The 10192-nt window shown below is 47.1% G+C and overlaps 2 protein-coding genes across 2 annotated transcripts; one reads left to right on the top strand and one right to left on the bottom strand.

The window, feature by feature from the left end:
• Positions 1-325: 325 nt before the first annotated feature.
• On the top strand, positions 326-4392 carry LOC125511260 (anthranilate synthase alpha subunit 1, chloroplastic). The gene is made up of 11 exons (XM_048676588.2): positions 326-617; positions 758-951; positions 1086-1278; positions 1521-1672; positions 1910-2025; positions 2126-2372; positions 2466-2522; positions 2809-2961; positions 3289-3369; positions 3547-3633; positions 3849-4392. Exons 1-11 carry the CDS (start codon positions 413-415, stop codon positions 4185-4187), a joined length of 1824 nt encoding a protein of 607 aa, XP_048532545.1. The 5' UTR covers positions 326-412; the 3' UTR covers positions 4188-4392.
• Positions 4393-4576: 184 nt separating this feature from the next.
• Positions 4577-8006, bottom strand: LOC125511261 (zinc finger CCCH domain-containing protein 25). The gene is made up of 5 exons (XM_048676589.2): positions 7627-8006; positions 7417-7526; positions 7125-7312; positions 5882-6136; positions 4577-5224 (listed from the first exon to the last, which is right to left on the bottom strand). Exons 1-5 carry the CDS (start codon positions 7797-7799, stop codon positions 4736-4738), a joined length of 1215 nt encoding a protein of 404 aa, XP_048532546.2. The 5' UTR covers positions 7800-8006; the 3' UTR covers positions 4577-4735.
• Between the last annotated feature and the right edge of the window lie 2186 nt (positions 8007-10192).

The raw sequence follows: 10192 nt of genomic DNA, 5'->3' as shown, positions 1-10192 counted from the left end.
GAGGTTGGAGATAGGGACCTGCATGGGATTGGTGCTAGCCGGCGGCGGGATCCAAAGGAGAAGACAAGGAGTGTGGCCACCAGCGCGCTAGGCTGAGAGAGGAGGGGATCGGGAGAAAGAAGAGGGATAAGGTGGGCCATGGTGATGCACAAGGCGTACAATCGGGGCTCATCGCGTGGCTGGCGAGCGACCGGCCGAATCATTCAACCGGCCTACCGCGCCCAAACGTTTACCTAGTCAAATCACCGTTTGATTGATTTAATTTAGTTCGTGCAGTCAGTCCCATCGTGCCCGTGCTCTACATATCCGCGGGACAACGACGGACCGCATCCAGGCCCTACCCGCCTCTCCGATTTCCCACATCGTACCCTCCCTCAGGCCCAGTCTCTCTCGCCACACAGTCAACCGCATCATGGCGGCGGCCGGGCTCGCGCTCTCGGTGCGCCCCGCGCAGCCGTCGACGCGCGTGCCGCGGAGGACTCTCGCGCCGTCGCTGCCGCACGGGCGCCTCGCCTTCGCCCGCCGCGCGAGCGCCCCTCCTCCGTTGCTGCCGCCTCGCGCGCGCCCCGGCGTCGCGTGCCGCGCCGCCACGGCCTTCCAGAAGCTCGACGCCGTCGGTGAGTCCCCCACTCCCGCCCGCCCCGTGCTACGCGCGGGCTGGACATTCTGCTCTGCAACCTCGCGGCGCTGATTCTCTGCGGCTTTGCGCGACTGACTGGCTGACTGAATGCGGATTGTCTGTCGCGCGCGCGTGCAGCGGTGCGTGAGGAGGAGGAGGCCTTCAGGGAGGCGGCGGCGGCGGGGCACACGCTGCTGCCCCTCCAGCGCTGCATCTTCTCCGACCACCTCACGCCGGTGCTCGCCTACCGCTGCCTCGTCCGGGAGGACGACCGCGAGGCGCCCAGCTTCCTCTTCGAGTCCGTCGAGCAGGCCTCCGAGGGCACCAACGTGGTTCGTCCCTGAACCGACGGCCTCACGATTGGCTGATGTTTATTATCCATTCGTATCCTCCCAAGAGAAAATCGGAATCATTTGAATCTGTCGCGTGCCGGGTTGTTGGTTGGCCTGCAATCTGCAATCTGCAGGGGAGGTACAGCGTGGTGGGGGCGCAGCCGGCCATGGAGATCGTGGCCAAGGCCAACCAGGTGACGGTCATGGACCACGAGATGAGGACCAAGGAGGAGCAGTACGCGGCTGACCCGATGACCGTCCCAAGGGACATCATGGAGCAGTGGAATCCGCAGATTACGCTTGATGGCCTGCCTGATGCCTTTTGTGGTAAGAGTTATATACGTGTGTCACTTTCACCTTATTGCTCTACAAATTCTGTGATGTAGTGGGGCATGCAGTTAGTGCTTGCTAATTAAGCATATTAACATGGTCCTTTTTGGCCATGCCACATTGGGTTGAACAGATCCATTGTGGATGCCTTTTTCATCTACAGAGTGTGATCTTCATCCTTTGTTGAGCGCTGGTTATGTTTTTCAGAAGAATCTTAATTGTGTTTGGAAAATATATAGGAGGATGGGTTGGATTCTTCTCATATGATACGGTGCGTTATGTTGAGACAAAGAAGCTTCCGTTTTCTAAGGCGCCAGAGGATGATAGGAACCTTCCTGACATTCATTTAGGCCTCTACAATGACGTAGTCGTTTTTGATCATGTTGAAAAGGTATGGGTAATTACGGAACACGTTTATGCATTTTCCTTAATTTCATATCATTTGATTTCTATATATATTTGTTGTATATCCAATTTTCCTTATTCTAAATATATTTGCGAGACTGAAGCAAATTCTTGATAAGAATGCATATCAGTTATGAGCTTATATAAAATACATCTCAAATAAGCTAATTTCTTCAGATATTTCAAGGCATTTGCCTCATATGATGTGTTTTGTTCGATGCAGAAAACACATGTTATTCATTGGGTGAGGTTGGACTGCTATCACTCAATTGATGAAGCATACGAAGATGGGAAAAACCGGTTGGAAGCTTTGTTATCAAGATTGCATAGCAGTAATGTGTGAGTTGTGAAATTTGGCCAGCTCCTTTTATATGTGTTAGTTCCTTTTCTTCTAATTTTCTATTTCCCACTGATCTAGTTCAATGAAATATTGATGTAGCCCAACCCTTTCTGCTGGATCTATTAAGCTTAACGTTGGGCAATTCGGCTCAGCGCTACAAAAATCAACAATGTCTAGCGAGGACTATAAGAAGTCTGTTGTGCAAGCAAAAGAGCACATTCTAGCAGGTGATATTTTTCAAGTAGTACTAAGCCAACGTTTTGAGAGACGTACATTCGCCGACCCTTTTGAGGTGTATCGCGCGTTGCGTATTGTCAACCCTAGTCCTTATATGGCCTATCTACAGGTAATGTGAATATTGGCAGTATTCTATGCGGGAAAAGTCATGATCGTGACACATAATAATCAGTAAGGTTAATCTCCTGTAACATTATTGCAGGCACGAGGTTGTATTCTTGTAGCATCAAGTCCTGAGATTCTTACTCGGGTCGCAAAGGTAAGCCAAAATAGGGAGTTTTATCTTTTGCATCTTTTGTTATGGGCTTGCTTCCAAACCTTGTTTGTAACTGCAATATGTAGTGGAAGTTAACCTTTCGTATCGAATGTGTTATCTATTTGCTTTACAAGATGGAGACAATTTTATAGTTATCATTCTGTTGTCGTGTGCTAATAATTCAAGAAAGATATTGCAGGAACTCTTTGATATTTGCATGACCACAATCTTCTAGAAAAGTTGTAGGTGCCAAATGAACAACATGACCTGTTATTTTTCCTTTTCTCAGAGGACAGTTGTCAATCGGCCTCTTGCTGGAACAATCCGTAGAGGAAAAACAAAAGCTGAAGACAAGGTTTTAGAACAGCTCCTGTTGAGTGACGAAAAACAGCGTGCCGAGCACATTATGTTAGTAGATCTAGGTCGGAATGATGTTGGAAAGGTTTGTCTTTCACCCATTTATTTTATAGTTTCCATTCAATTCAATCTCTAATACATTTCACAATTTGCCAAATAAAGATTGGTAAGGTACCCATGTGCCATCAAGTTCCGCCTGGCCACCATTTATTCCGGCTGGCAACTATTGACATCCATTTCCATTTTGTTAGTGGCGCATTAGTGATAATAAAATCTATACTTAGTTAGATCCAGTGGAATTTTATCCTAATTTCAAGCAAGCAATCTTGTTTGATCAAAACCTGTTGGCTGTTTTGGTACACTTTTGACTTCATCTAGTTTGAGTTGTGTTCAACTTCGCCATTTTTTCCAGGTGTCCAAACCAGGAACAGTAAAGGTGGAGAAATTGATGAATATTGAGCGATATTCTCATGTCATGCATATTAGCTCGACGGTAAGTCAGTCTAATTCTTCAGACAAACAACTTCAAAGTCATTTGATGCAGTATCATAATATACACAATCAACATTGTATATCTTCTCCATTTTCTTGAAGCAAATAGATCTAACGATATCCATTTGTTTTTGATGAAATTGTGTTATTCTCATAATGTGTGGGTCTACTTCTGTAGGTTACTGGGGAGCTGTGTGATGATCTTACATGTTGGGATGCCCTGCGAGCTGCATTGCCTGTTGGAACCGTCAGTGGTGCTCCCAAGGTAAGTGCATGCTTGCTGCTATCACATCATCATCTAGATGCATTGAAACTGAAAAACTGTTTTGGAAAAAACAACGGCGATGCAGTATAGATAAGTGTCAAATCAATCATATTTCTTCGAATTCTAGAAAGCTGTTGTTGAAATTCAATTCGTCCATGATTCAACCCTGAATTCACTGAGCAAGCCCCCACATGCTTCCTTCTGAAACTCACCAGGTGAGAGCGATGGAGCTGATCGACGAGATGGAAGTGACGATGCGCGGTCCATACAGCGGCGGCTTCGGTCAGATCTCCTTCCATGGCGACATGGACATCGCCCTCGCGCTGCGCACCATCGTCTTCCCGACGGCGTCCCGGTTCGACACCATGTACTCATATGCCGCCGACAGCAGCAACGCACGCCAGGAGTGGGTGGCACACCTTCAGACCGGCGCCGGGATCGTCGCCGACAGCAAGCCGGACGACGAGCAGCAGGAGTGCCAGAACAAGGCAGCCGGCCTCGCTCGTGCCATCGATCTTGCCGAGTCGACGTTCCTGGATTTCTCTGGCATGTAGGGCATGTTTGCTTTCATTTCTCCGCTTTTGAAGCCTGTGGCAGAGACCTTCAGAGCGTGCGTGTTTGCTATGGGTTCTTTGCTGCTCTGAATAAACAGTAGTAGCTAGTGTAATAAGTTCAGTCAATAAAATGTACAGCAGACTGGACACTTGCTTTTCTGCCATTCCATTATATTTATGTTTCGTGATATTTTGTTTAACAGAATTGTTCAAGCATGATATCTTTGCTCTGATGGTGTCAGTTTTCTGGTAATTTTACAGGTAAAATTTACCACAAGTGTTACAAAATTCGCCAGATAGTTGTTACTATGACAATATAAAGAACATTACTGTGTGAACCAATCATGGATTGAGTTAATATAGCCTGCAAAATCACCCATGGGTTAGTATGTTCAAAAACTTTGTAAGGAAAAGAACAAGCAGATGTCACCTGAATATCTAGCACCAAACATACAAAGGACTAACAAAATTGTTCACCTTGTACAAGTACAAACATCAACCCAGACTAGAACAGCAACGGCAGTGCATGCCCTGACAAAAAGTGAGTTTTATCTCCGTGATTTCCGGTACCGCTCTTCCTCTTCGTCACCCCTTCTTTCGTGACGGCCACCAGAGTCTCTGTCGTGCCTAGACCGTCTGCTCTCTGATCTATCTTCTCTTCCCCTGTCATCGCCTCTCTGCCTGTCGCCTCTTGATCTCTCAGGGGATTTCTCATGCCTGTTCCTGTCCCTATCTTTTGTGTCTGATCTATCTTCTCTTCCCCTGTCATCGCCTCTCTGCCTGTCACCTCTTGATCTCTCGGGGGATTTCTCGTGCCTGTTCCTGTCACTATCTTTTGTGTCTCTATCGCCGTGTCTCGACCTAGAATCTCGGTCCCTGTGCAACTCTGATCTTGAGGATTGACCATCCCTATCCCCTGATCTCGTCTCTTCTTTATTCCTGTCAGGGAAATTTTTGTGGCTCTTTGGTGGATCGTGGTCATGCTGCCGTCTTGCATTGCTGTCCTCCCAAGAACCTCGATCAGTGTTTGCATTCCTCTGAAAATAGAATTCATGAAATCAGAATTAGCTGCCAAGCAATGGCTTACTGGAACGACTGAACAACATTACTGATGAACCATACGACCAAGTATAAAGGACATATTTCCAGCCAGGCAACAATAAAAATGCGCACCCATAACCATAAATTGGTGAGTTATTATTACAGTACATTCAGTGAAGCATGTAGCATGCTGCAAAAATATCATAAGTCATGCCCAAAGCGACAATCTCTAGCATACAGCCATATCTAGCGCAATGCAATAAAAAAAAAATGGTGCTTGTGTTTCCAACAACAAATGTTAAAACCTCTGGCAATGTGGGAATGTTCTCCGAAACGACATATCTGCTACGGACTTCATGAAATATATTTTGCAGGTAATGGCTCATCCAACTGAAGTACAAACACTAAAGGCCTAACTGTTATAAGCACAAGTTTTCAGCATATTTCCTTGATAAAATATCAATATAAATACTCTAAACGGACGTCGTGGCGAAATGATAAGCAACTCATTTTCTATTAATAACTAAACTGGCAATATAACACGTTCATATTGCGAGAAAACTTATCGTGGAAATTAACACAAACTATGTAGTCTGTTGCCATGTGTGCTCTCCTATATAACTACTTGGTAGATGCACAAGCAGGACAGTTACCTTCTCATCATGTGAAAATCTGCAGGAAGCTCCGCGACTGCACTCGCCTTTCTGGAAAGCGTAGCAGACGCCACGGCCCTGGACAGCTACCTGCTCATCATGCGAAAATCTGCAGGAATCTCCCCGACTGCATTCGCCTTTCTGGAAAGCATAGCAGATGCCACGGGATTCCCCCTTATTTTGTGGACCACGGTGCCTGTCATGCTCCCATTTTGGGTCATCCTCCTTAGAACCCCAACCAGTGTTTGCATTTCTCTGAAATATAACCATGAACACCAGAATTAGTTGGCAATCATGACGGTTCAGTGGAAGTACTTAAGAAGGTTACCGATAAACTATAGGGCCTAGTACAAAGGGCAAATGTTTCCAGCCAAGTAACATTATAATAACACATTTGTAATCCAATATTAGTGATTGGTTTGTGCATTTGGAGAAGCAGATAACTATTGCGGAAATAACAATAAAATTGTCCGAAAGTAAATAATCTATAGCATGTAACCAAACCTAGAACAAGTCAACAATGGCATAAATGGAGCATGTACTTGCAACAACTACTGGTCGTTCACCCCATTCTTTCATTGAATTCTGCAACATATGCTTTGGAAGGTTATAAGGTTATTTGACTGAAGTAAAATGATGACCACAACAAATGTAAAGGCCTTACTGTACAAGTATAAGTTTCCAGCATATCTTTATCTTGAGAAATGCAGGTGTACATTATTACCACAGACTGTTATTTCACAGACGATTGGAATGAACTGTCAGGAACTAATTTTCTACTCCCTCCGTAACTTGATATAAGACGTTTTTGACACTATCGTGAAAGAACTTCTCTCGTGCAAATTACTACGAGGCAGGTTGTGAATCGCTTGTGTGCATTCCTAACGAATAAGCAGTAAAGCCCTTGCTTTTACACTGGACCAGTACCCTGCCATGAACCCTGGTTGTATTTATTTGTATATAGTCCTGCTGCAATTAGGCAACAGACTCTGTTGTCCTTGTAACTATTCTAGATAGCCTAGTTAGTCTAGTTAGTCTAGATAGTCTAGATAGTCTAGTTAGTGTTTTATTTCTGTAAGACCTTGGTGCTCTGTTTTTCTAATAAATGGCTGTGGGTCTTTTTGCCTCACAGTGTTCAGTCAAAAAAAAAAATCACTGCGAGCACGATGGTGAATAGGTTGTGTGTATTGCTAGCAAAAAAAATTGAATAACAATTTGAAAATTTGAGAAGCAGGATAGATACCTGTTCATCATGGGAATATTTGCAGGCATCTCCACGGTTGCACTCGCCTTTCTGGAAAGCATAGCACACGCCGCGCTCCTCCCTCTTCTTCTGCAGCTCCTCCTCGTCCTCCTCCTCCTTCTTCTTGTACTTCTCCACATGGTCAACCCTGATGATCCTCCCAAGAACCTTAGCCCCATTCAAATTATCTACGCAGCCGAGACGAAGCGAAACAAACATTAGCAGTTCAGCAAAGCACCATTCGGAATCACACACAGAAGCGGCCTGGTAGGAAAGGGGAAAGGGGCCTCACCGACGGCAAGAACCGTGCTCCTCTGATCCTCATACGCGACGAACGCGAAGCCCTTGGACTTGCCGGTGGCCTTGTCGCGCACGAGGTTCACGTCGACCACCTCGCCGTACCTGAGATAGGAGATCGGAAGCCGGTCAGAACCCTGCCAAATCCGTCGGGAGGGGGGAACGGGCGGAAAATCTAGGTCGGGGGGTGCGGTCTGATACTCACTGCGCGAAGACGGCGAGGAGGTCGCCCTCGGTGAGGTCGAAGGGGACGCCGCCGACGAAGACGTAGGCGGAGCCCCTGAACTTGGCGTGCCACGAGGCGTCCTCGCTGAGGCCCAGCGCCGCCTCCTTCTGGTTTATCACCTGCGTCCGCTTCACCTGCGTCAGGGGATTCATCTTCCCCGACTCGCCGCCGCCGCCGCCGCCGCCGAGATGGGTCGGACCCCTCCCCTCCCCTCGCTGGAGGGAACCGGCGGTACTCGTGCGGAATCTTGGGCAGAATTCCTCGAAGGGGCAGCGGATTGGGAGATTTGGAGGGGAAGAAGGTGGGGATTTTTTTGGTTAGGGTTCTTGGCTAGTCCAACCGCCTGGGGTTGGTCCTAGGGTGCAATCTCCACCGTAGATTTTATATCTAACGTCGGTGGTAATGTCACCCCTTTCCAGTCTACGCTAACCCAAAGGGGGAATGAGATTTTTGAACGTTCGATAACCCAAAGGGGGAATGAGATTTTTGAACTGCGGCCTAACCGGCGTCTTACACAGAGACTGCGGCCTAGCCAGAAAAATCACTATCGCCGCTGCAGATCCATGCCCTTTGCCTCAAGTCGCTATCCATAGACCTCACTCTGAAGCAACGCTAAACAAGCTGCTCTGGCTATGGTGATCGAGTTAGCTCCAAGACAATGTCTCCATGAAGGTCAACGACGAAGTAATCGCTGCCATTTTCTATCCCAGAAGGGGAGCACGGGTTTCCTCCAAAGCAAAGACCATGAGCGGAGGAGAGGAACAATGATGCAGCTCCCCCGACAAGGATTACAACGCCCAGAGGTGTCATTGCCGCTGCTCATGGCACGAAGCCGAGACAAGGTTTCCCCAACTCCCCTCACACCCTCCCCTACACATCAACCACCAGGTCCAAAGACGTCTTTCCCAGCAACCGCTGCCACCTCGAACTAGCTTTTCTTTGAGGTACCTATAGGGGTACGAAAAAATTGGAATTATATCGATCTCGATTTTTCTGGCAAATTGATGAAAACAAAACTAAGTATAGGTTGGCCAAATGGGACATGATTTGTAGACCGAAGGACCAAGGTGGCTTGGGTATCGAGAATCTGAAAGTGAAAACTAGGTGTTTACATAGCAAATGGCTCTACAGACTGGTGGTAGAGAGGGATGGGGTGTGGTCTAACGCACTCGATGCAGCTATATCTCCTACGTGTCGAAGCACGACTTAGAGGCATAACCGCATTGAAAGCAATATCGCAAGTAAGGTAATCTTCATAACAACCCATATAATAGATAATAGGGGGAAAAGGTACATAGTTGGCTTACACTCGCCACGTCACACAAAGTACATAAATAACATTACAATCATCCAATACACTCATGGTCCGATACGGTACCAAAATAAAAGATCAATCCCAACATGCGATACGGTCCCGATCACCCCAACTGGGCACCACTACTGATCATCAGGGAAAGACACATAGTAACGGCGTGAGTCTTCGTCGAACTCCCACTTGAGCTCAAGCGCATCATCTGGAACGGAGTCATCGGGCCCTGCATCTGGTTTGGTAGGAATCTGTGAGCCACGGGAACTCAGCAATCTCGCACCCTCGCGATCAAGACTATTTAAGCTTATAGGTAAGGCAAAGTAATATGTGGAGCTGCAGCAAGCGACTAGCATATATGGTGGCTAACCCATTCGCAAAAGAGAGCGAGAAGAGAAGGCAAAGCATGAACGAAGAACTAGAGAACAACCTACGGCAAACATTACTCCAACACCGTGTTCACTTCCCGGACTCCGCCGAGAAGAGACCATCACGGTAACACACGTGGTTGAATCATTTTAATTAAGTTAAGGTTCAAGTTATCTACAATCGGACATTAACAAATTCCCATCTGCCCATAACCGCGGGCACGACTTTCGAAAGTTCAAATCCCTGCAGGGGAGTCCCAACTTAGCCCATCACAAGCTCTCACGGTCAACGAAGGATAAACCTTCTCCCGAGACATTCCGATCAGACTCGCTATCCCGGTTCTACAAGACAACTTCGACAAAGATAAAACAAGTCCAACAACACCGCCCAAATGTGCCGACAAATCCCGATAGGAGCTGCACATATCTCGTTCTCAGGGCACACTCAGATGAGACATCCTACGAGTAAAACCAAACCTCAAGTTGCCCCGAGATGGCCCCGCAGTCTGCTCGGTCGGACCAACACTCAGAGGAGCACTGACCCAGGGGGGGGGGGGTTTAAATCAAGATGACCCTCGGGCTTCGGAAACCCAAGGGAAAAAGAGGCTAGGTGGCAAATGATAAAACCAAGGTTGGGCACTGCTGGAGGAGTTTTATTCAAGGCGAATTGTCAAGGGGTTCCCATTATCACCCAACCGCGTAAGGAACACAAAATCCGGGAACATAACACCGATATGACGGAAACTAGGGCGGCAAGAGTGGAGCAAAACACTAGGCAAAAGGCCGAGCCTTCCACCCTTTACCAAGTATATAGATGCATTTAAGATAACAAGATAATATAGTGATATCCCAACAAAAAAACAATGTTCCA

This window comes from Triticum urartu, chromosome 5A, assembly GCF_056163025.1.
Source record: "Triticum urartu cultivar PI428250 chromosome 5A, HENAU_Tu73, whole genome shotgun sequence".
NCBI classification, from domain to species: domain Eukaryota; kingdom Viridiplantae; phylum Streptophyta; class Magnoliopsida; order Poales; family Poaceae; genus Triticum; species Triticum urartu.
The sequence above is the reverse complement of the archived record's forward strand: the minus strand, read 5'-3'. Positions and strand labels throughout refer to the sequence as shown.

Excerpts from the sequence above, each read along its gene's own strand:
- LOC125511260 (XM_048676588.2), top strand. The coding sequence starts at position 413 with ATGGCGGCGGCCGGGCTCGCGCTCTCGGTGCGCCCCGCGCAGCCGTCG. Across the intron at positions 1,279-1,520 it reads CCTGCCTGATGCCTTTTGTG|GAGGATGGGTTGGATTCTTC; the intron begins GTAAGAGTTATA and ends GAAAATATATAG. Across the intron at positions 3,634-3,848 it reads CCGTCAGTGGTGCTCCCAAG|GTGAGAGCGATGGAGCTGAT; the intron begins GTAAGTGCATGC and ends GAAACTCACCAG.
- LOC125511261 (XM_048676589.2), bottom strand. The coding sequence starts at position 7,799 with ATGAATCCCCTGACGCAGGTGAAGCGGACGCAGGTGATAAACCAGAAG. Across the intron at positions 7,527-7,626 it reads CTCCTCGCCGTCTTCGCGCA|GTACGGCGAGGTGGTCGACG; the intron begins GTGAGTATCAGA and ends CTCCTATCTCAG. Across the intron at positions 7,313-7,416 it reads GAGCACGGTTCTTGCCGTCG|ATAATTTGAATGGGGCTAAG; the intron begins GTGAGGCCCCTT and ends TCGGCTGCGTAG.